This window comes from Leucopleurus acutus (genome assembly GCF_964270905.1).
Source record: "Leucopleurus acutus genome assembly, chromosome: 12".
Taxonomy (NCBI): Eukaryota; Metazoa; Chordata; class Mammalia; order Artiodactyla; family Delphinidae; genus Leucopleurus; species Leucopleurus acutus.
In genome coordinates this window covers 544,233-570,020 of record NC_139154.1, presented here as the reverse complement: position 1 = coordinate 570,020, position 25,788 = coordinate 544,233, and the positions used below count along the sequence as shown (strand labels likewise).

Here is a 25,788-nt window from a genome sequence, read left to right as displayed (position 1 = left end):
ACTTACTGAACATACGGTTGGCATGTTGATGCTTCCTTCAAAGTCCTAGGAGGTCCACTAAGTCGACGATGAAAGCAGATGTAAAGAGCAGGGCTGGCTGGGGGTGAGAGGCTTGGTCTGCCCCGTGCCAGTTCACAACCACAGCACAAAGATCAAAAGCATTTACTGTATTTAAAAACAACAACGACAACACCTGCCAGTGATGGTTTTCGCGCTCAGTGTTACAGTTTTAGGCAACTTGGTCGATGTCTCTTACTTCTAGTGATATTGTGAACATCAAATCATAATGATTTCTCTTATTTTTCAGGACCTAGTACTATACCTGGAACGTGGTAAACACTCAGTAAATGCAGAAAGACAAAGGGAGGAAGAAAGGGAGATAAAGTGAATGGGAAGAGGATCACAGTTCTGGATAGCGTGTGTGGATTTTAACTGTCTCAGCCACCCCATCTCTATTTGCCCAAAGGCTTCCTAAACTAATCCATAAGGAAGCTATCTCCTCCTCAGAAGCTCCAGACAGGCTGGTAACGAGGGGGAGTCCTCAGCTGACTGCCAGATGCCAGAGTAGGAGAGAAAATGAGGCCAAAAGCCCAGGAGGTCAGGGTGGGAAAGACAAGATACCCAAAAGCTGAGCCAAACCAAGGCCTCCCAATACTCCCTGCCCCCATCCCCAGCCAGCCAAACTATCTGCTACAGCCTCGGGGGCATGGGAGGGGACTTGGCAAGACCACAATGATGGTTTCTAGCAGAAATGTCCATCTACAGCTGGAGGGAGCCCAGCACCTAGGTCCCTCCTCAGCCAGCCCAGCAAGGGGGCTAAGGAGCCATCACAGTGACCCCTGCAGGTAGCTCCAGGGCCTGCACCGTGGTGGGCAGGAAGGCTCTCCCTTCGGCTCACTCACCTACCTGTACTACAAAGTCTTCCCGCTCTCCCACAACATTAAAAAATGGCTGGGGTCACCAAGGAGGTGGAGCTGAGCTCTGGGACTCTAACTCTACCACTTATTGTGCATGGTGAAGCCCTCTCTTTCCATTCTCAAACTCAACTCTGAAATCCTCTTGGTTGGTTCCTTTCCTACCATCGTCTGATATGCTCACCTGCTTCCATATCTCCCCAAGTTCACTACTGCTTGTAAACATACCTCAGAGAGAAAAGACTTCCTGCTGGACCCACACAGAGGGCTGGAGAGTGGGAAGAGCAGGCGAGAAAGAACTAGTAGGAGTGACCCACGGTGTGTGGCAAGTTGAGGATCACAGATCCTTGACAAAAGGAGCAGTGGCCCAAAGGAGAGACAGAAGGCAGAGATCCCGGGCACAGTTCCAAAACAGTTTCCACACATCCTCAGCCAGTGGAGGGTTCCCATGGGGCAGAGTATGGGAGCAGTGTGGGAGCCCGAGAGCAGGGCAGCCTGGTGCTCTCGGCACTGGGCACTCACTCCTGACCAGGCTGCGAAGAGGGAGGCAGTGGCAACAGCGTATGCTATGGCATGTTCCTCGGGGTATCGTGAGTAGACATGTAACACGCTAGACAGTAAATGACCACGTGCGTTCATCAAGCTCAACTCTATGCCTGTGACAGGCATGACGCACACCCTACATCATGAATATTCTTGAAACCCTGGCAGGACTCAGCACACAGTAGATGAGCACATTCCCGTTGGTTGCTGGATACCCTTCACCCAGGGGGCTTACCCATCCTGTGCCCATCCTGTGGGAACACAGACTGGGAGACCCCTTTGTCCTGTGTCCCAGAGTCTTTGCCTGATCTGAATGAGCTCACACGCCACACACATCGTCCTACACCACCACCTCCTGACAGAAGAGGATCTAGCAAAACTGCTCCACCAGAGTATGTGGGACACCACACTCAACTGGCCACCTAAGAAAACTATCTGGGGGGAAGGTGGCACCAGGAACAGGGGCTCAGATCCAAGTGCTTGCTGGCAGTGGCAACCTGGACCAAGAGGAGGCTAGGCTTTTCCAACAGACAACGATGAAAACGAGCACAAACACCTCAGAGCTTTAAAAACGCTGCCCGGGACTTCCCTGGTGGTCCAGTGGTTAGCAATCCACCTTCCAATGCAGGGGACGCAGGAACTGTGATCCCACATGCTGCGGGGCAACTAAGCCCGCGCTCTAGGGCCCGTGAGCTCTAGGGCCTACGCGTCACAACTAGAGAGCCCGCGCACTGCAACGAAAGATCCCACGTGCCACAATGAAGATCCCGCGTGCCACAACTAAGACCTGACGCAGCCAAAATAAATACATTTTATAAAATAAATAAATAATAAAAACGCCACCAGCTCAGGCCCCACTCTGAGAAGGGGGAAGGAGGAAGACATGTTTGAAGGGCGTCCTCTGTTTTTCCAGGCAGCCCTGCTCCATGCCCACAACACTAAGGGTGGTGGTATTAAGCTGGGAGCTTCCATCAGGACGGCAGGGACAGCAGAATGCAGGCAGGGAGGAAAGGAGAACACACTTGGAAAGACCTGAAGAGAAGCCATCATTAGGCAGGAGGGGGTGCTTTCCGGAGTAAACAAACCTGCCAGCAGTCCTTCCTCCCAGCAGAGAGAGAAGCTCTGGCTGACAAGGCCAAAGACACAGAGGAGGGAGGGAGCTGCCCCTTCCCTGAGCCTACCTGTCCTCATCCCCTTGTCCTGCTTTCCCCAGGGTGGGGGGCAGAACAGGTGTACTCCATGATCTCCGTGTCCACAGCCCTCAACAGCACACAGGTGATTACAGCAGTGGGCGGCCAGAGGCGGAAGTGGAGGTGACACCTGGGGGTTTCACCGGAGAAGGGGTGTGGAGTGAGCTCACAGCTCTCTCCTCCCCATGCACAGCATCGCCAGTATCAACCACCTCTGCTTGCCTCAGGGGCCTACCACGGTCTTGTCCCAGGTGGTCACCCACTACTAGCATCCTCATCAAGGCTTGCCCAGCTCCCCAGGAGAGCCAATGCCACCTGGCCCTTCTCCTTCTCCCAGAAGCAAATTTCTTGCCCTCCCCCAAGTACTTCCTTGATGTAAGTTCCTTTGGGAGGAAGCCAGGGAACCACCCCAGCTCCTGATCCACCCCGCAGCCGCACCCAGTAGCCCCCATCCCCTCTGGGAAGGCAGAGCCCCTCCCTGACAGCGTCCCCACCCAGGCAGTGAGGGTGGTACTGCCAGCGCCTCCAGGGAGCTTCCTGCAGTTTTCCCAGGAAGCCAGAGGAGGATTTCCAGGGAGAAAAATCTCAGAGCATCTGGGGACATGAGCAGCTCACCCACCTGCTACCCAAGCAACCAGATTCCCCCAGCTCCTCACAGTCTCCAGGGGCTGAAGGAGAAGACAGAGCTGAGGCAGGGGCAGGAATGGGCTCCCTCCTCCTAGAAGTCCCATCCAGTCCTGCCTTGCCTACCTGTCCCTACACTCCTTCCCCAGCCTCTCTTCTCTTGACTTGAGAGGCAGCCACACTGAGCTGCCTCTTGCTCTGTTTTCTCCACCCTGGGCCAGCAGAGGATACTGCTGAGTAATCCCAAACTCACGGCGGATCCCCAGCCCTGAAAACAGGGCAAAGCCCAAGGAAACCTACTGATCCTGGTCCTTGCCAACCAGGGAGGAACATCTGTGTTTCCTCGTAATGGCTTATATTCCACAGACTCTGCCCTGCCCCAAATACCCCAGCCCTGGCCCCGAGACAACCACACGGAGAAGCTCAGTGCCCCCTTCTCCACTTCCCACGCACCTGGTAACATTCCCTTCCAGTCCCCCAGACACCAAGCTGCACAGAGTAACAGCAGTCGACCGCCTGCAGGATTCCCAGTCATGATGTTGCATCAGCCCCCACCCTACCCAAAATATCCTCACCCCCACCACCTCCTCTCCTCCAGCCATCTCCATGGTGACAGCAGCATGACTAATGACACCCTATCAGCTTCAGACTCAGGAGCACAATTCCCCCTCCCCCTTAACCTCTCCCCCCCCCCCCCCCCCCCCCCCCGCCCCGGGATTTCTGCAGATTGGATGCAAACCAACAGTGGCAGGGACATTCTCGAGAGATTTCCAGAGGCAAGGATGGGAGTGGGTTGCATGTCTTAAAAAAAAAAAAAAAAAAAAAAAACCAGTTCAACAAACCCAATCCCAACTGCACCCAAACCATCCAGCTGAGAAAGCAAAAAGAATCCAAACAAAACCCACACAGGCCTGAGAATTCATTGGCCGCCCACACCCCCGCCGCCCCTCCCCCTCAGCTGCTGCTACACACACAGTGGGAGATTAAGGGATCACCAGAGGAGACCCTTTATTTTTATCCAATCCCATCAAACACTTCACCTCTACCACACACACACACACACACACACACACACACACACACACACACACACACAAGGTACCTTGACAGCAGCCCCTTGCCCCCACGGCCCGGCTCCTTCACCAGCCTTTATTTCCACCTGCAAAAGAAGCCGGAGAGACTGATGAGCCAGGCTGACACCAGGAAAGCAGCAAAGTCCTTCTGCTGCACCCCCAGCACCGCTGCAGGCAAAGGGGGAGAAGGGGAGGCACGGGGCCTCGGAAAGAAAGGATAGCAGGGACCATCTTCCTGCCTCCAGCTGCCACCCAGACGCGCGGTGGAAGGGCTCATTCGCCTTCCAGAGTGTTTTTGTTTTCATTTCTCCTTTTTCCACCCTCCCAAGATCCAGGAGGGCTCTGCCCCTCCTCCTGCGTCCGGTCTAGCCTCGTCCCTCCCCGCCCTGCCCGCTCTACCTCGGCCGGCCTCCTCTGGTGCATCGGCCGGCGGGCCTCCCATTATCCCCGCCGGAGCGCACGGAGGGAGGCACTGCAGAGGCGGCGGCGGCCAGCTGCCGGCTTGGCTCCCCTCCCCGCCGCCGGCGAGGCTGGTGTGCAGGGGGCGGCGCGCTCGCCAGCCAATCCCCGCCGCCGGCCGAGCGGGGGCAGGGCCGCCGGGGGTTGGACCTGCCCAGCCGGGAGGCGGGGGCACAGCCAAGGGTGCCGGAGCCTAGCTGGCTGTGGCCCAGGCCCGCCGCCGCTCCCCGACAGGCGGGGAATCCCGGGACACCCTCAACAACTCCCGAGTCGGGGACCAGAAGGTAATACCCAGAGGCATCCTCTGCATCTACAGGGTCAAAGGCAGACTGCGTCGGGGTCGAGCAGATGCTGGCAGGCTTCCCCCTCAGGCCACTCTCTAGCCCTAGGACACCAGCAAACTGCCTCATCCTAGCAGCAGCTAGGACAGTGCTAGGCGCTATAAAAGCAATAGCCCCTGCAATCTTAGAAGAAAAAAATAAAGCCTTGGCAGTATGAACCTTTACCCCATTTTGCAGATGAGGAAACAAGGCAAGACAAGTGAAGTAACTTACCCAAGGTGACACAGCTAGAAAACGGCAGCACTGGGACTCCAAGGCAGGTCTATCCGGCTCTACAGACCAGACTCTCAACCATTATGCAGTCCTACTCCTCCCTCCCTCCAGCAGATTTCCTCTTGAAGCCAACATTGCCTGTGGCTCAAAGCCTCACCAAGTCAGACTTGCCCTCCCTTGCACACGAACACCACCTCACCCTAGGAATACTCATCCCTAGTGCCTGAACATAGGCCACCCCCTCCAGACAGCCTCACCACCACCACCACCCTCAATGTTTCCTCCTCTTTTAGAAAGGCCACAGGAGGAGGCGCCTCCAGACTTCAGGGCTTCCCATCCCCTGGAAAGGCTGAGGAGGGGAGGCAGCCCAGACTCTGAGCCTCTGAAGCCTGCAGCACCCAGGAGACTGAAGGAGAAAGAACAGAATGGGGAGAGGAAAGCCCTGCAGTTCCTAGGCAACCCAGGAGACATCCTGCTTCACCCCATCCCCTCCCTGTAGCTGAACACCCCAGAGCTTCTGTCTTCTAGGAGGGGGACCCTTATATGGTCTCTGGTACTCATGTATCTGGTTCAGTTTCCTGGCTCCACTATCTAGCTGCAGGACCTTGGTGGTGGTACCTTACCTCCCTTAGCCTACTTTGCAGTTCTATTTTACAGAAGCAGCTACCTCATACAAAGGTGTGAGGATTCTGTGAAAAAATGCAACACAGTGCCTGCCACACTGCAGGTGCTGCTAGCTACCACTCAATTTCTGAAAGAGTTCATTGTGTGCTACTTTTCAACTCACAGATGTGACTTGTAGGACTAGTTAGGATGTGGGAGAGCTCATTTCAGTGATGTGCTCTGCTACCAACTCCACCACACCTGCCCAATTACTGCCCCCTCCCTGAAGCTCCAAGGAGGTACTCAGAATGGGACGAGCTGCCTCATGAGAGACAGCAAAGCTGGGCTCTGGTGAGGAGACTCCAGAAGGCACCAGGACCCACACCTGCCTCACCTCTGGGGGCAAAGAGCAGCCCTACTGGGCTCCTCCCCAGGGCAGGGAGGAAGGCAGGTGACAAGGCAGGGCAAGGAGCACTGTCCTGAGCCATGGGCTTCTGCACCCCTTGGCTCTTACCTCGGCCAGGCCAAGTGAAGTCCCTCCTTTATCCTAGTCCCCAAAACCCCTGCCCCACCCACCCTCATACAGTCTGCTGCTGGATAAGAGCAACTAACACTGCTTGGACAGTAACAATCAATACCGTTGCTGCTGTGGCTGCCACAGTTTATCAAGCCCCTGCTAGGTACCAGGCCCTGTGCCAACCATGCTGTGGGAGCATCTCATTTGACTTGTCCACACACAACCTTATGGGAAAATGGGCTTAGAGATGTTGTTACTTGCCCATCAACACACAGCTGGTGAGTGGTGAGCTAGAATTCCAACCCAGGTGTTTCTCATTCCAGTTCTTTAAGCCCTCTCTCCCAGCCAACCTCAGGGAAACTTAAAGAGGGATAGGGTCTCTTGAACCAGACCACTTCCCTTTAAGCTATGGGTCTAAGAACAGTAATATTTTCATGCCTCAGAGACTTGGCGATGCTGCTCCTTGCCTAGGTTCCCTTCCCTCTCCCCCACCTGGCAAGCTAATATGGTACAAGGCTTAATCCAAATGTCACCTGCCACTGCTACCTTCCCAGCTCATCTAGCCCTCAGGAGCTTCACCCACTCCTCCTGGGGCCTCCTCTAGAGCCGTCACTACCAAGTGCAGTTATTTATTTACATGGCCGTCTTCCCCACGTGGGCAGGGGCCCCGTCTTCCCTACTCACTAGGCTCTGCACAGAGCTGGAATGTGCTGAGCTGAGTTTCTACACAAGGAGGGTGGAGAGGCAGGGGGTTGGGCACTGAGACATAGAGGACACTCTCCTGGTCGACCTGTTCTCTGAGGTCCCCAGGGATCAGAGGAATACTTGCTCTCCTGGGAGGGCACGACCTGCCATCTGAACTATAGCCGAGGCCGAGCCTTGTTCAGCCAGCACACGTCTTCCTCACAAGGCTGCAAGAGCCACCCTGACTCTCTGCTTGAACCACAGGTCCCGCCTCACCCCCCGCAGACTGCAGACACCCTAGCAGAGCCCGTGGTCCCCAAGGCAGGGCACCTGCAACCATCTCTATCCCACCCTGGCCTCCTGCCCTTTTCTGAAGCACCTGGAACGCTACAGCTCCAAGGAGACACAGAGGCGCATGCTGGGGCCACTCTGCCTCCAGCGGGGACATTCTCCACACCTCACACCTGACCCCCTCCCCTATCTGCCCCTCTTTCTACACTTGGGGCTTCACAGTGACCAACCCAGAGGTGCCTGGGACCCCTCTGCATAGGAGCTGGAGGTCCCTCCCCACCTTCCATCATGACCCCTAGACACCACTGCACTCCCAGCAGGAGGAATGGGGCCACAGCCCTCCCCACTAGGGAGAGGTGAATGGATTAACTCCCTCTCAGAACCCACAAAATACCCCAACACAGAGAACCTCAGAAACATAGTTACCTACAGGCCAGAACCTACACAGATATATAAAGACTAGGAAATGGGGATGCATCCAGAGACAGATTTGGGGGGGTTTATAGGAGGATCAACCAAGCAGCAACGCCACGCCAAGCCCCATAACTGGACCATGATGTACTGTATCTTATTTAACCCTCAAAACAAACCAATGAGACAGGAATTATTAATGCCAATTCTACAGATTGAAAAATTGGGAGACTGAGCAGGGCTCTCGCCTCCCCACCCCCCCCGCCACTCGTAGCAATACAGCTGGTGCTGCTCTGTGTAGCTCTATGATTTTCTTATCAACCTACCTTTTCTAGAGTTGGCAAGGGGTAGATGACAACTTCTCCTCTCTTGCCATGCCTGTGTCCTAAAGGAGGTCACTCCCCACAGGGCTTTACTTCAAAGCTCAGTTCAAGCCCCACTTCCTCCAGGAAGCCTTCTCAGGTTACCCTAGACCTCTGCCAGCTGACAGCACTTCCAATGTTTCTCATTTGACACTTGGTACTGCTATCTGTCTCTGTGTGTCCTGCCTCTCCAACCAGAATGGCTAGAGTCGTGCCTCTTCAAAGCCCCGGGGTTTTTTTTGTTTTGTTTTGTTTTGTTTTGTTTTCCCAGCATTCCACACACTGAAGGCACTTGGAATCGACTGTGGGGGAAATCTGTGACCTTCCCTTCCCTCTCCATCACACAAAGGATCTGCCAAAGAAACCCAACATCCTCTCCACCTTCAGAACCTATGTTTGAAGTCACCGGTGTCCACACATCAATTTCCACCCAAGTAATTGCAGCCCATCACACACACATCATCCCCTATATTTCAAACTCTTTGCAGTTGTCATGGGAACTGCCTTTGCCTTCATTCACAGATCAGGCCTCACAATTAGCTTTGGCAGCGGAAGTCTGTATCAACGGCAATCTCGGGGAGGAGAAAGACAAGGAGGTGAAAGAACAGCAGCAAAGGAAGAAAAGGTGCTCCTCCTTGGAGATGCAATAGAACCAGACTGAACTGAGGCACCCAGTGATGTCAGAGGGAAAGCAGAGCCAGCCAGCAACTCCACCTGCATATTTCCATACCAACAAACAGAATACACCCAGACCCCCCCAGGCTGACAAGCAGCAGCTGTGGCTCTGCCCACACCCCACAAGCCATCCTAAATGCTTGTAAGAAGGTCTTATATTCTATGAACCTCATCACGGTCTCCCCACCCCAAATTCAATAGCCTTGGACCACCAAATGTTCCAGGATCCAAGCAAATAACACAGAACCTTCATTGAGAAGCTGAGACAGGAATACTGAGTGGTTTAGAAACCTGGGGGCAGCCCCAGGGGAAGACTACCAAGAATAATTAACACAAAGCATCTTACCTTCCACCTTGAGGACCCATGAACACCCTCAGCTGGTGCCCTGTGGTCTGTCCGCGTCCTTCCACACCACTGCCACCAGCCGTGAGCATTCGAGTAGCATCTCTGCACAGCTCAGTTTCAGGGGAGATGCCTCCCTCCTCCTAGAAGTACCCCCCCCTCATCTTTCACATATCCCTACGCTGAAACTCTCAAAACAGGTCCCTTCCCTTCCACGATGGTCTCTCTTCACCTAACAGTGACTAAGGCTGGTCTCTGCCCTCAAGGCATCCCTCCCTTGTAGCCCTACCAGACTAATAGTTTGTTGCCACGCTTGCCTCCCTCCCCAGACTGTGAGCTCATTAAGGACAGAGTAAATGCTGCTTCCCCTTTACCGAGGGCTCAGGCTCAGCGCAGCGCCTTGCACACAGCCAGTCCCAGGCGAGATGTGCTGAAGGAGGCTGGGAAGGCAACTTGCAGGTTTACCAGTCAAAGCAGATGACGTCCTGTCTCTGGAAACTTAAGCGACGCCAGAGAGAGAAGCTGCCCTCCCCCGGCACAGGGGACACTGGAGGTCCTGGGACTGAGGAAGCATTCCAGGAAGGTGCCTCTCCTCCGTATCCTCCTAGCACCAGCTCTTCTCCTCTCACTGGCTCCCAACACCCCCACCGCATCCTGCAGCGTCAACCATCCAGACAGGACCCAGGCTCATGGTGAGAGGATGCCATTCCCTCTCTCTTCTGGGGCTCCAGGATCATTCCCAGCATCAACCAGGGAACTGGGGTACCCAGAGCTTACTCTTAAAGGGCAGAGAAATCAAGAAAAAGACAGAAGAAAATGAGACCAGAGAGAGCCACCCAGTGTCCTTCCCACAAGAAAGGCTCAGAAGGGAACAGACTCTATGGTCCGGTACCTTGCTACTTGTTTTTGACCCAGCATCTCCACACCCCTTCCTGAGGCTTCCTCTGGCAGTAATTAAGTGGGGTGGGGGACTATGGGACACGTGCATTCTGGCAAACGCTCCCAAATGACTCTACCTAATGCAACTCCCTTTCCATTTGGAGCATCTAGAGTTGCTGCTCTACTAGTAGTGGGAGGTGCATTATTCTGTCCACGAATTCCCTGGCTGGGTGTGGGGAGACAGCGCACAAGGGAGTTAGAACATGTACAGGTCAGAGCCAGCAGCGCAGGAACAGAGCTTGTGCGACCTGAAGCAAGCAAGCAACCCCCCGTGGTCACCGGAAGGCTGGCCAGTTACCCCACACTGGGCGCCGGCTTTTTTTTTTCCCTCCCTCAGTGACTAATAAAAACTTAGGTTATCAGATTTCTTAAGCAAATGACAGGAGACAAGGCCACAGAGGGTTGTGTCCACTCCAGGTGTGCCAGCAGCCTGGGCCCTGCACAGACACACTCAGGCAGAGGCCCAAAGCAACCCTAAAGGACTCTCCCAGCCAAAGTGCAGCAGGGCTCAAGGTAGATAAAGGGGTCGTATTCCTCTCCAACACCTTCTCTCTTCCTGAGCATCCTGCCCTCAGTCCACAAGGGAACGATAAAGAAGTGATGGGAAGGGGAGGAGGAATCAGTGACAACTCCCGAGACCCCTGATGTGGTCTTTCAACTCACCCAGCCACCACACCCCCTTCTCCAGGATGAGAGGCCCAAGGCAGAGAGGTGACTGCTGACTTGGGGTGGGGCATGTGCCCGAGTAAGAGCCCTCAGGCAAGGTTCACCGGGGCTGCTGGGTACGAGTGAGGGTGGGAGAAGCCACTTTCCCCCAGGCAGCTTCAGAGAGCACCTTCAGATGGAGAGCCACACCGCATTCCTATTGTTTTTCCCCACAGCAGATAATTAAAACATGGCCTATGCCTTCAAGGGAAGCAATAAATAAAGAGAGCATGCTCAGTTAAAAAAAAAAAAAAAAATGCAATAAGCTTTGCCGTGGGTTGTTTAGAACCCAGGAAAGCATTGCCCCCTCCATACCCCTCACCACTTACCTTGGGGTGGGAACAGGAACCCTATCCCAGAATATCCTTCCAGGAATAACCAACTGGGACAGCTATGTCCCCAACCCAGAAACAGTCTTCAGTGAGGGTTCAGAGACCACGCAGGGAAACTCCATGTCCAGTAGAACTACTCATATTGATAAAAAATCGAACACACAAACCACTTGAAAGGCAGCTAGTGTGCCTGAGTTTCTGAATTTAATTTTCATTAATTTTAATTTTTGTAGCCACACATGGCTAATGGCTATCATATTGGACAGCTCAGGTAGAGCATGCTTCTTAAATTTGGGAGGTCATGAATACTCTTGAGAATTTGCTGAAAACCACAGCCCCTCTCCCCTGAGAAAATATACCCCTGCACATTCACACACTTGGCTGAAATTTTCAGAGAGTTTACAGACCATATTCCAACCCAGGTCTGAGATCAATCAGGTCTAGAAATTGACCAAAAACGTTATGGCCTAAGAGCGATGTTTCTTCTGCAATGTAGTTGTCTAAGGAATATGCTATACTTTACACAGTTTGAGCAAGAGACAACCACATGTGGAAGACCCCGCCTGACAGAGGACGTCCTTGTAACATCCCAGCCAGAACATCCAGCCTCTACGCAGACCCACGCAGGCACAGGGCTGGTTCTTCAGTCTTGGAACAGCTATAAATGTTAGAAAATTCTTGTTTTCAAACATGGATTCAGGGAGATCAGCTCAGTGCTTTCTGATGACCTAGAGGGATGGGATAGGGAGGGTGGAAGGGAGATGCAAGAGGGAGGGGATATGGGGATATATGTATACATATAGCTGATTCACTTTGTTGTACAGCAGAAGCTAACACACCATTGTAAAGCAATTATACTCCAATAAAGATGTTAAACAAACAAACAAACAAACATGGATTCAGTCTACCTGCTAACTTCTACCCTCGAATAAAAGTTCCACACATTCCCCTACACAAAGGAACTGACTCCCTCTTCCACACAGGACTCGTCTTCGCCTGCATTCCTCCACTCATGTCCAAGCTGAACAACTCATCTTCTTCAGTTGTCCTGCATGTGACTACTCTGACAGAGCTCCTAGAGACAGGCTGTCAACACACCTTTCAGAGTTTCAGCTATTCCTACCTGCTATTTCTTTCTTTGTTTAAAAACAAGTGCAGAGCTTTGGATTTACCCTGATTAAATTCCATTGAGTTTGGCTGAAGCCCATTGTTCCAGACTGCCCCCAATCTTCTTAACCCCTTGTTCTATCATTCAACTTAAATATCTGCATCACCACTACTACCGCTGCCACCACCCACCTACCCACTGATCACACCTGCTCCTACCTACATCTTAGGAAGAGGGGGCACACATCCCTTCAGCTCCTAAGCCTCCAGACCCTTCCATGAGACCCCGGGTTCTATGGGTGTGCTCCTCCTGTTCACAACTACCACCAGCTAATACTCTCTCGTGGGGCTCCCATGTTCCAAGTCAGACTGCTGAGCAGCAGACGTCTTCTGAGAACCCTTTCCCAACTGTTCTCAGAACACACACACAAGTTCTTAAAGGGCTTATTTTATTGATAACTCACTAGACTAGAAAGAAATGGACTCCAGAAAAACAAGAATAAACATGAAGTAAATCTCAAGATGTTCTTGTCTCCCTGGCATACAGGGTAAATGGGTTGGATCACCCTCCTTACCCTTGTTGACAACTGGAGTTCTTTTTTTTTAAGTGTAATATATCAAATTTTTATTCCCATTACGTCTTTTTTCTTTAAAGATTTTTTTGATATGGACCATTTTTAAAGTCTTTATTGAATTTGTTACAATATTGCTTCTGTTTTATGTTTTGATTTTTTTGGTCACGAGGCATGTGGGATCTTAGCTCCCCGACCAGGGATCGAACCCACACCCCCTGCACCGGAAGGCTAAGTCTTAACCACTGGACCACCAGGGAAGTCCCTGCAATTGGAGTTCTTTACCTCTGTTCATCAAGACTTACTTCTGTCCCCTTCTCCACTCACAGAAATGCCATAGACCAGCTCCGCAAACTCTCATGGACATACAAATCACCTGGGAATGTGGTTAAAGTGCAGATTCTCATTCAGTCATTCTGATGTAAAGCCTGAGATTCTGCATTTCTAACAACCTCCCAGATGATGCGATGCTGCTGGGCCACTGATTAGCAAGGAGGAAGTATGGCTGTAAACCATTAGGGTGCCCTAAGACTCAGGTGAGCAATTTGCAGTAAAGAGTCCAGGTGGGTGCCCATCATTCAGCTCTCACCTGTGTCAGAGGAGTTCCACTGTAACTACACATTAGATACACCTGGGGAGCCCCAGCCCAGTAGAGATCCACCCAAGACCAATCAAACTAGAATCCCTGGGGGTGGGATCCAGGCGATCCCAACATGGAATCCCTGATCCACACTGGTTGATTAAAAGTTTGAACAAGGCAGTTATACCTGTGCCCTCTTCAGGATGACTTTAAATAAAAACTGGTCCTCTGATCTGTCCACGAAGCTGGCAGGAAATAACATTTATCTGCAGAAATCCAGGCCCATTGGTTTGACTGAGTTTCTTTGTAAAGAACCACAGGGACCCTCAAAGCTCACCACTGTCTTTCTAAATCTCACGAACCACCTTTTAAAAAATCTGCTCTAGAACTGTCAAAAACTGACATTGGTTTACAATTTCCAAAATCTCTTTGAAGAATGGAACTTTCTGCCTGTCTCGGGTCTTTTGGCCCTCTTCCAACCATCAGAATTCCATAACGATATCATTCCATGAGTATATCTGAAGGTGTGCAGTAGGGAGTGAATGACTCAGATTCAGGTAGGGTAGCTGGCTCTCCTTTCCTAACCACACATGCTGTGGTCTCTCCCCAGTTTATACTCCCTGGCATGACAGGGATCTAGTGGCTTCTCTCTCTCTGTCACTAGTTCTGCTCCAAAGCTGTAAGACTGTCTCTTCCTTCTATGCTCTTGCTGGGAATATATAAAAGCCTTTTATTGTCTTGAGCATTTTCCACCACCTCAGCACATTCTGGCCACTGGACTCTCTTATGTCCCTCTTAAAGCGTCAGACTACACTTGAAGCGCACCCCTTTCCATGTAAAAAGCACGGTCTTTTACTATCTGCACTCATAGACAGCAGCCCAAGCAGCCACATGGACGGTTCAGATCTTCCCCAGTCCCACCACCTTCCTCCTTAGGGCACCATTTAGGACAGTTAAGTCAGCATTTCCTTTTTCAAAAGCAATCTTACCCCTCCAGCTAACTTCCCTTTTAGAGTCTGTAGCCATGGGGTTAAAACTGTTTACAACCGAAAAACAATTTTCTAAAGTCTATGGTAAACACCTCTCCTTGCCCAAGCTTCTCACTGGATTCAGAAATGCTGAGATGGGGTCCCTTTCTCTAAAGAGTCTCATCACTTCTACTTTACCAATCAATTCTTCCTTTGCTGGTGGGAACTGGTGCCGCCTGACAGCATCCCTCCTCATAGCCTCCATCTTCAGGAAGCCAGAGCTACTAGCAGGTGAGGCAAGAAGTGGTCAGGTTCTGATATTGTTGAGAGATCCCCGATTCCAAGGTATCCTGTCTCAAAACTGGCATAGAGCTTTGTTTCAGCCACTAAATTCAACTGGCTGAGGGCTAGACACACCATATATATTTCTATTTCCCTTCATTTCTCACCCATTCTCGGTCATGCTTCCAGCCTTATGTATACATACTTCTAGGGAAGTTTTTCTCACAAAGGGGTTTTCTCCTACCCTTTTTATCAGACATTTACGTCCCTCACCATGAGCAACTTTTCAGTCAGGCCCTGGGCCACAGCGGCTCCTTGCTCCTGGGTGTCCAGCCTCCTCCCCCGGCAAAGAGGCCGGCAAATGTCTCCCTCCCTTTGCCTGGCCCCACAGTTCTATGAGCAAGCAGGGATGTCTTGAAACAAACATTTAATAAACAATTAAAGCTCAGAGACTAACAGACACAATTTTTATGCATAAAGATTAATTCTTTTCTAGATGTTCTAGGAATGTGTTGTCACCGTGCACTGATTACCTACCATGTGCTAGACGTTCTGCATATTTTATCTCAATTAATCCTCACAAAGAAGGGTTATCCCATCTGACATATGAAAAAACCAATGCTCAAGAGAGTCAGCGGCACAGCCCTTACTTTGGGTTCTGTATCTTCACACTCACCAAATCCTACTTTTCTAATCAGCCGTCTTCACTGTGCTACAAGCCACCACTCAGGTAAAAAGAATGTGGAAGTCAAATAGCCTCCGACATCAGCCTAGGATCTCAATCCTCCCTGGAACTAGGAAGGAAGACCTCAGTTACAGGAATGAACACCTTCAGGTGTGTTACCTCTCTTTAGGGCCCAGAGAAGTAAGTAGTCACCTACATCTGTGGTGGACAGGACCAGCCCTGGGAGCTGCCTCTACTACTAAAATGCTGAACTTTTCTGAGTAGATGGGCTCTGCTGCACCACCTACCCGCACTGGGTAAAAAATTGAGGAGCAGGGAAGGAAGACAAGATAGTCAAGGTAATGTTCCCCCCTCACAGGATGACACAAAGCAGCTGTCAGCAGATAGCTCAGAAGAAGCCCCAAAGGAAGCTGGAGGACGTAGAGACAGGATGGAAGTAAAGAAAGGTGCCCAGAAGAGGAGACGCTGAGAAGCACAGGTGCAAAGAGAGGGTCTGATTCCCAAGAGGCTCCTGGGATGCTGTGTCTTGTCCCACCTGAAGAGCAGGGGCCAAGTTCTAAAGTTCTATGGATCTCACAGATGTAGAGAACAAACGTACGGACACATGGACACCAAGGAGGGAAAGTGGCTGGGACGGGGGTGGGTGGTGGTGGGGGGATGAATTGGGAGATTGGGATTGACATGTATACACTAACATGTATAAAATGGATAACTAATAAGAACCTGCTGTATAAAAAAATAAATAAAATTTAAAAAAGTAAAATAATAAACAGCATGTACAGCTTGAAAAACAATAAAGTTCTACGGGTCTCCTCCTTTGCTGACCTCCCAAATCCTGGGACAGGTCCCCTCTGCTACATGGCTGCTCAGACCTAGTGAAGGTCTCAGCAGTCCCCTGGGGGCTGTAAACGCTGGGCTGGTTCCCTGGGCTCCCTCACTCAGGCACAGCCTCTCGGGCCTGTCAACTCTGCCAGAGATACATTCGTCAAATGCTGTGTAGCCTGGACAGTGGTTCCCACAGTTTCAGCCTTCAAGGACCAATTTAAAAAAATTGTGGAGACAGACACTAGTTACCATTTTGTATTTTGCCAAGTAAAGACTTTAAAAAAAATAGATCTAATTTTTATCAACACCTCCATTTCATTAAAAAAAAACACACTTTTAAACATCAAGAAATAGAAAGTATCTATCCTTAAAACAAAGTACTGCTCTTTAAGTTAAAGAAAGTTAACTTTAAGACAAAGCTCACTCCATTGTCCCCTTTCCATTGTTTCTCCAGAAACTGGGAGAACTCTGTCATGGGACAGCACAGGTGCACAGATCAGCACGTGGACCCTCTGTCCAGGGGGGATCACAGGACACCAGCCACATTTTCCTGACCCTGGGGGCCTAGAGGGGCAGCCGGCCACGGCAAGGTCCACAGGGATGCAGACATCTCTCCGCCGGGCTGTCTCTAAGCCTGAGCCAAGCCAGATCCCCGGTCTCTTAACCACGACCACCGGAAGCCCAGGCCAGCAGCTTACACGCAAGGATGACAGGCCCCTGGCTTCACTCCCAGCCCCTTTCACTCAGGTATGCCTCATTTTTGCCGAAAGAAAAGCTTAAACACAGTTCACAAGAGCCACGTGTTCCAGCCCAGAAAGCTGAGCCTGCTTCATCCCCCAGGGTTTGAGAGGAACGGAGTGAGAGAAAGGTGGAAGAGAAGGAGGTAAACCCTACCAGGAAGCAAGCAAAGGAATCAAGCTTCACAAGGTAGCCGAGGCAGGTCCTACTTATACCAAAACACGAGATCTCATGCCCAGGAGTGAAGCCTACCCCTGATCCCACCCCCCTTTCAGAAATGACTCACAGAGCACTGGGCCAGCAGGATGCCAACTCCCCCAAACACCAGCAACATAAAGGAGCTGGACACGGTCTCCCAGGCTGGGCTGGGGAGCTGCAGATGTGATCCAGATGTCTGCTTTAACCTGAGACCGGGGAAATACAGCATCAGTCCGCCGTCCCTGGACCGTGATATGCAGCTTCCACAGGGAGTGGGCGAGACAAGGTGAGAAGGGGCAGAAACATCCCAGCAACACCCACTTTCCTGACCAAAACACTTGGATCTTTCTTCCCAGCCACGGGACCACAGCCCCACCAAGCTGGCGGCACAGCTCTGAACTCAGCAGTCAGGGAAATCCCGAGTGCAAGCCGCCAGCCCATGGAAGCCACAGGTACGCCGGCTCTCAGAAGTACAGCGGTTTCCAGCCCAGCTAGAGAGGGCTTCAAAGGCCATCAAGCACAACCCCTGCATCTCCCCAGGCAGAAGACAGACCCAGAGAGGGGACCTGAGTTGTCCGAGCCCTCGGACAAATCAGTGGCAGAGCGGGGGAGTCCCACAGACTGTGCAGGCCTCCGTCTCTGTCCAGCGCCAGTTCCGCTGCCTGGAGCAACCTCGGCCGCTACACTGCTCCTCCCAAGCTGCTCAACTTCACTCGTCCCTACCTCTGCCAACTCTCCGCTGTTACAGCTGCTACCAACCTCATGCTGGCAGCCCACCACCATAATGGAAAGGAAAGATGGCCAGTGCAGGGTCACTGCCTCTCCACTTCCTCCTCTGCTCTCATTCCAACTCCTTCCCTCTCTCTGCTTCCCTGCTCATAATTAAGGAAGTACTCCTTCCTGGGGTTGACAGTGTCTCAAAAACAATCATTCATTCATTCAATTAGTATCTGAGTGCTTACTACACACCAAGGAACTGAGCCAGGCCCTGAGAACACAGAGATAAATGGTCCTTGACCTCAAGAAGTACTGTTTAGTAGGGGAACCCAAATCATGGGTTTCTCATTAAGTTCCCAAACACTTTTAGGTATCATCCCAAAAATGATGGTACCCAAAAAGATTTAGGGAAAGAAACATCCCACTCCATCAGGGAAGCATAAAAAACACCGTGTCACTCCAAATTTTCATTTCCAAACCCATCAGCCTCCAACCCTTACCTGACACCATCACTCCCCACATCACCCAAGCATTGGTGTGACCTTGAAACACATCTGAGGCTTCAAGCAGGACAAGAAACTTCTAGAGATAAAGCTGGATATCATTGTCCTGCATCAAATGCAAACATCAGAGATGAGACTGCTAGCTCAGAGCCCTCTACAACCCGGTTCCTCTCCCATCAACTGTCGGCCCGGCAAAGGAGCCTAAAGCAGCTTCCAAAGACAGCAACACTCCTATTTATGGCCCCACTCAAAGCTGGACCAGGAGGATCAAAGCGGGAGAACGGGCTTAACTGGCTTTAGCAAGACCCCTGTGAACACAGCACCCTCAAGGAAGGGTCAGGGAAGCCACGCAAGATCCATCTTACCTCCTTGAGAAGCCCCACTTTTTTCTTCAGCACCTCACACTTGCGCAGTTTGCAGATCTGATGTGTGCGGCGGTTGGTACAGCTGGTGCAAGCCCCACAGTTTTCTAGCCGCCGGCAGGGCTCGCAAGTACCACACCGTTTCCTTTTCTTCCGCCCATCTCCACTCCCTCGGAGTTGCGGTTCACTCCCAGCCATTGGGAGCCCAGGCCCCTGGAAGCCCCCTACCATCACCTGGCCCTGAGGGAAGTCATAAAGGCCTGGCAGGTCTGGCTGGACTGCCAGGGGCACCTGAAACTGACTCATGACGCTGCCAGAGGTGGGGGCATAGGTGCTGGGACAGAGCCACAGTCCAGCTTCCTGCCTCCAAAGGCCACCAACAGGTCCTTCTCTCCTAAAGCAGTCAAAATCTACAGGGTGAAGGCAAGTAGCTCCAGGCTCCGGGATGGGTGCCTCTTCTCAACCCCTCTTCACCTCCTCTGCAGCAGTCTGATAGGACTCAGTTGGGGGCCACTCTCCCACCTGATGGGGCCCGGGATCTGGGGGAGGACACCAGCGGCAGTCCCCAGAGACGGGATCATCTTGGATGGGTGGGTTCTTCACCCTCACCCACTCTGGACCCAGGCATGAGGTGTGCCAGTAGGTGTGTGATGGGGGCAGGGCAGGGTGAGGAGCTTCTCCTCCTGTATTTCTTCTCCCGGGTCAGGATGATGGAGAAGGCAGCGCTGCCTGCAAAAGAGACAGAAAGGGGAAGCGCATCACTCGGGGTTCGGGGACAACTTTCACATGTTACCTCTTCCTGCTTCTGGGAAAAGGGAAGATGGGGGAAGAGAATGGGCTTGCTCTCATGAAGTTCTGCCCAGAACCTCTGGCAGGGCACACTAGCACCCACTCCCTGAGGGAGAAGGCCTAGGGCCTGACGAGGTGGTAAAGAAACCTGGACGGCGAATTTAATGGGGTGGTCAAGGTGAGATTTCTAAGAAAGTTGTCCTCCGCCCCACCCCCATGGGCTTGGGAGAGTTTTGCCAAAATTCCCACACACCCCTCACTGGAGGTCGCTAGGCTCTCCCCAAGGGAGCACAGCTTTCAAAATAAAGTTTGCAGAGAGCTTCACTCGGCGGGGCTGCCCGGGCGCCCCCTGCACGGAAGCGGCCTGGAGAGGGGCGCGCCCGGGGTAGCCCGCGCCGGCCGCCCAGCCGCGCTCCCCGCCCGACGGCCGGACCCGTGAGGGCGGCCCGCTCCGACGAGGGGGCGCTAGGAGGGCGGCGCGCTCCGGCTCAGGCCCGGCGCGCGCGCGCAGCCTCTCGGGCTCCTTTGTTCTGGGGCCTCGGCCGCTCGGCTCCGGCGGCTCCGCAGCCCCCGCCCCGCCCCGCCGCCCCCGCCCGGCTCCGCTACACTGTGATCCACAGCACCCCCGCCTAGTCTCCCGCAACAAAGTAGCGGCCCCCCAGCCGGCCCCCGGGCCGTCCCCTCCCCCGCGGGCCGGGCCCCCCCCCCACGCCTCCCCTCCCCCACCCCGGAGCCGGAAAGGCACCGACTGCACCGACCTGCCCGCCGCCTCCGGGGCGGAGCGCACAAAGGGGCAAAGTTTCCCGGCCCGCGCCGCCGCCACCACCGTCGCGGCCGCCGCCGCCGCCTGGGGCGCCCGCCTCCTGGAGCGCCTGGCCCGGCCGAGCTCGGCGCACGGAGCCCCCCGCCCGGGCCGAGGAGGGGACGGCGCAGGAGGAAGGAAGAGGCAGCGGCGGCCGCGGCGGCAGCAGCAGCAGCAGCAATGAAGGCGTCCGCGGGACTCCCCGCCCCCCGCGCGCCGCGGCACGTGCTCGCCCGGGGACTCCCCCGCCCGGGAGGGCGCGCACGTGCGGCCCCGCCGAGCCCCGCCGAGCCCCGCCGGCCCCGCCGCCGCCCTCTCCGCCGGGCTCGGGGCTACGCGAGGGGGGAGTTCCGCGGAGGGGGAGGGGACGGCGCGGGCAGTCCTCGAGCGGGTGGGGGCAGGGCCCGGCCCGGACGCCGCGCCTTTGCACCTGCAGTACTTCCCCTCCCCAGCGGTCGGTCCTCCCGGGACCCGGCCGCCCTCCTCCGGTTGGCCGCCACCGCCCTCCGGCGCTTCTGCAGCCCGGGCGGGCGCGGCGGGCGGCGCGGGGTGGGGCACGCGGACCTCCCAGTCTAGGCCCTCGGCGGAGCTGGCCTCGGTGTCCCCACTTCCTGCCACTCCCTGCGGGCCGAGCGGCCTGGGACGGCCCCGGCGCCCCCGGGAGTCCTGAGCTCCGGGCCCGACTGACCCCCCTCTCCTGGCAGCCGCTCGCTCGCTCATTCCGAGGCAGGACAATGGGGTACATCGCGCGTTTGCGTACCGAGTCAGCCTGGCCGGCTAGGAGGGGATACCCGCGAGAAGAGGCCGAGGGCCAGCCGGGAGGCACCCTCGCGGGGGTGACGACCGAGCGCCCTACCCAGGCGGACCCCGGGCCCCTACCATCGCGAGCCTCCCCCGCGCCGCTCTCGGCTCTTTCGCTTCGAAAACAAAGACTAATCCGATACCCCCGCCCTGCCTCCCAGAGGAGGGGAAACGGGCGCGTCGCGGAGGGTAACCGAGGAGGACAGCGTTCAGGAGGGGCTCGGACAGCCACCGAGGGGGCCGTGGCGCAACCGAGCCCTATAACCCAGCGCAGACACTTTGAAAAGTCACCCCGGGCTATTTTCCAGCCAAGGGGCAAGGCGTAAGAATATTTTCCAGTTGCCAAACTGCCGGTTCTCTCTGCTGCTTTTTTTCCCCTCACCTGTTGTTCAGGCCAAGTTGAAATTCCAGGTTAGATTAATTCAGCTCCACCCATCGGGCCTGACTGCCAGGCTGGTCCCCGAAGCTTCCTTCCACCTACCTGGGTTGCTGGGGAGAAGGGTGGGTCTCTAACACACACACACACACACCCCACACACACCCAAACACGGGCAAGTCCTGGCAGAAACAACCACGGGCGGACTGGCCTGACCAGTTTGGGCGGTGTTCAAGGAACCAGGTATCTGGCAGGCGTCGCCACCGGGATGAAGCTAACAACTCAGCCAAAACTGGAAAAAGAGCATTCGGCCGGTTATTTAAAAGAAGAAGAAAAAGTAATTGATCTCAAGTAGCGCTGTCCAGAAAGCCCTAGGCAGTAGGAGAAGCCCGGGTTCCGTCTGGAACTTCCCTCCCCACAGGCCTGATTTTGACAGCCTGCTCCAGTGGCCAGGTTGTCAGCTGTGGGAGGGCGGTGAACATGGCTGCAATACCTACTTCCTACTCTGGCCTTTGAGAGTAGGAAAGAATTTCTGTTCAGGGAAGTAAGACTAGAACTGAGAAGAGGTACCAATAGAGTGCAATTTTCAGTCAAACATGAGAACAGTTTGTGGACTTTGTTTTTTATGTAATGAATGTTTAACGTTTTAAGTATTTTATTTTTAGCAAAAATTATGTATATTAAAGAAAACAGGCAATAGAAAATTAGAAGACAAAAATAACCCCAATACAACATTTAACCTTTTGCTATATTTCCTTTTAGCCTTTTCTATTGTAGATTATTTCCTTTTTTAAAATAATAACATGGCTGTACTCACACTGGTTATGCAGCTTGCTGTCCACTTTTTACTTAACATTATATTGCAAGTATTTCCCTATTTGATAGACAATCTCCAGATAGTGTGACAATGAAGAGGGTGGCTTAGGAGTCAGGGAACTGTGGGTTCCAGGCCTGGCTCTGCCACTTGGTAGCAGAGTGACCTTGGACAAGGTACTCATCATCTCCAAAGGAATCCAAGTAAAGTACTTAACATAGTGCTTAGTAAGTAACAATTATTGTTTAATCCACATAAAAACCCTGTGAGGTACATACTATCTTTAAACCCACTTTACAGATAAGGAAATAGATTAAGTAATTTGCCCAAGGTTACTCAGCTAGTGAACTGTAGACTCAGAATTTGAGCCCGGCATCTTTCCTCCTGTTTTCTCTCTTGGTGAATGGCACCAGCAATTTGCTGTGCCAGTTTACTCTTCACCAGCTATCTATGAAAGGGTCATTTTACTAAATCCTCTGGCTTAGGTAACAAGATGGATGCTGGTGCCATTCACCAAGGCAGAGTACAGGAGGAAAGATGCCTGGGGACATCTGTGTGGAGCTGAGTGTGGAGCTGAGGAGGTGAGGCTGGGGCTGTGGGCCCCAACAGGGAGCAGCTCGTGAGGCCTCAGGTGTGGAGGACCTCACTAGGAGTGGACATGGAGAGTGAGAAGAAAAGGCAGCCAGGCCAGAGCCCTGGCGAACACCAGCTCATGAGGAACAGCAGCTGACAAGGGGCCAGCAAAGGAGACAGGAGGAGCGGCCAGAGAGGTAGGAGGGAAAACCAGTCCCAGGTCTGAGATGTGCTGTCAGTCTCCCTCTGGAGCCTTGTATTTCAGCAGTCTTGTCATTCATTCCTTCTACCCAAGGAAACCCCTTCCCACTTCAACCCCTTCCCAGTTACTCCTTCTACCCGCCAAGTTCCCATTCATCCTGCAGGTCTCGGCTTAAATGCCATGAAACCTCTTCCAGCTCTTCAGACAGATTCCAGAGTCCCACACACTCTCCCTCCCCAGAAGTTTGACGCTGCCTCCCTAGGAAAATCTTATCAGTATCGTAATCATTTGCACATTTCCCTCCCAGTTACTATGAGCCCTTGGAGGGCTGGGACCCTGTCTTTGCACCTTTGTAACTCTAAAGCTAAGCACCCAATCAATACGTGTTCAATGCAGACACGAGGTCAGTAGAGCCTGATAAATGAAATATCCCAGTAACGCCAAGCACCCACAGGCTTCCAAGGTTTATTCCTGCTTGCTTTCCTACCTGCACGAACCCTTCAGGGGCCCTCAAAATGCACTCCAAACTCCTCAGGCCCTGCCTTCCTAGGTCTGCAGCCTCCTGTGCCGCCGGGTTATCCCTACTGGACGAGCGCTCAGGGCAGGAGAACAGCTGGGACCGGCGTGGAGGTGGCGAGCGAGCCTCTCTATCTGAAAGCAGCCTGAAACCAGAGGCAGTGAGTGGTTCACTAAGTGTGGTCCCAGGTCCGCAGCGTCACCAACACCTGGGGAACTTGTTAGAAATGCAAGCTCTCGGACCCCACCCTAAACCTACTCAAGCAGAAACTCTGGGGGTGGGGCCCAGCGTTCTGTTTTAACAAGCCCTTCAGGCGTTGCACCCTAAAGTTTGAGAAGCGGGCGAGAAGCAAGTTCAGCACCTAGGCGCCGGCCAAGATCACGCCGGAGGCGCTTAGAGGAGGCAGACCCCGGGAGGCTCCTTTTATAAATCGGCTTGGCGGGCCCCACCCCCAGTGGCCGAGGGCAGAGCCTTTTAGGCAGTTGCTCCGGTGAGGTTAGGACCTGGCTGCGCTGCTGCCTCAGGGACTAGAAAGGGAAATCCCGTCTCGAGAAGGAAGAGCCCGAGGGACTGCAGGCGCTACAGAATTGGCAGGAGGCGTTTCGCTGGATGGGGACGGAGGTGGGGCTGGGGAATAAGTAGGGCTTACATTGATGAACTGAAGTTAATTCCACACTGGGCAAAGGACACAAGAAGTGTAATTGGATGTGCGCGCGTGTGGTTCTTCAGGAAGCCACTGCGTGGAGCCGCCACTGCTGGGTGTTTGCCCAACCTGCAAATGATTGAACGTGACTGACCTCCTCTGAGGCACTTGGCTTCACTCCTTCCCTTTAGCTAATAAGCAATTTGTCCTATTTGAAGAATGAGCTTTGTATTACGGGACCTTTTGCAGAAACGTAAATATATTCCAATGTCCACACTTGAGCTTCGTGTTAAAGACTGAAGGCATTGGGACGTTCATTTGATTTTTGTTGTGTTCTTCTTTGGTCATGTGTTGGTTAAAAATATTATCACCTTACATCTGCATAGAGCTTTCCCTTTGCAAAGCACTTCCACACCCTTTCCAGTTCTGTCTGCTGAGTGGCTTGTACACCAAATGTGCAAATGTTACTTTCCTTTTCTTTCTATGACATAATTATTATTGTTATTATAACCGTTTTACAGATAAGGGAACTGGGACTCAGAGGGGTAATTTTTCCAACGTCATTCACTACTAAGTGTCAGAATCAGGCCTTCAATCCAGGACCTCTGAAATTAGCCTACCAGTGCCAGGGCTGTTCTGGGGGAAGAAACTGGCATTTTGCTTTTGGTTAAAGGGAGATTCGTTAGTGCATTGCTTTTGGACATGCCCTGGTTAGTGCAACACGTGTAGGGTATCTAGATTATGCTTTTGGATAACTCAGCAAATGCTTTCATGTTTTATAGCTATTTCTGTGACTTCAGTTTGAATTTAGGTTCAATAAAATAGGTACATAACTTACAAGGAGCATGCAAGTGTCCCCTTCATAATGGGAAAGAGATTGAATAACCTGGAAATCTTCCAACCTAAGGGGGCCGGGCAGGAGGATGGGAGCTTTGATTGACTCGGAGACTCAAGATCCTGAATACCCAACAGAAATAAAGGCCTTGGTGCCCCCCAAACCTTGATTTGACTGGGTGTATCAGTCAGGATCAGTTAAGTTGTGCTAGAGTAAGAAGCAATCCCCAGGTCTCAGTGGTTTGACAAAACTTTATTTCTCCATCATGAAATATGTCTACTGGGGACCAACAGGAGCTCTGTTTTCCATAGCCACTTAAGGACTCAGGCTGCTGCAACTAGACATGTTGCCTCCTCAACCCTGAAGGCAGGAAATGAGGGTGGGGCCAATAGAGCACTAACTCTTAAAGCATTTACCTGGAAGTAACACACATCACTTTTGTTCTGACTTCATTGGCCAGAGCAAGTCATAAGGGAGCAGGGGGATGCCATAGGTGCAATGCTCCCATGTGCCTGGAAGGAGAAGCAAAAATATTTGGTTAACAGCACTAATAATTAATACACAGGGAATAGTGTGTGTGCATATGTGTGCGGTGGATGTGTGTGTGTGTGTATTTGAGGCATGTGTTAATGCAATCAATTCTGCCCATTTCAAGAGCATTTCTCCCTCCTGGGGACATA

At 52.9% G+C, this 25,788-nt stretch overlaps 1 protein-coding gene across 2 annotated transcripts in view; it reads right to left on the bottom strand.

The window, feature by feature from the left end:
• TET3 (tet methylcytosine dioxygenase 3) overlaps positions 1-20,457 on the bottom strand; it is a gene marked incomplete at both ends in the record, with an annotated part of 106,766 nt that extends 86,309 nt beyond the window's left edge. Inside the window, 3 exons of one of the 2 annotated variants that reach the window (XM_082852287.1) lie at positions 4,374-4,430; positions 18,760-19,485; positions 20,304-20,457. In XM_082852287.1, coding sequence (XP_082708413.1) covers positions 4,374-4,430; positions 18,760-19,062 — 360 coding nt within the window. Of the gene's footprint in view, positions 1-4,373; positions 4,431-4,743; positions 4,768-18,759; positions 19,486-20,303 lie in introns of those variants that run through there. The other variant, XM_082852288.1, reaches the window with a different exon arrangement.
• Positions 20,458-25,788: the final 5,331 nt, after the last annotated feature.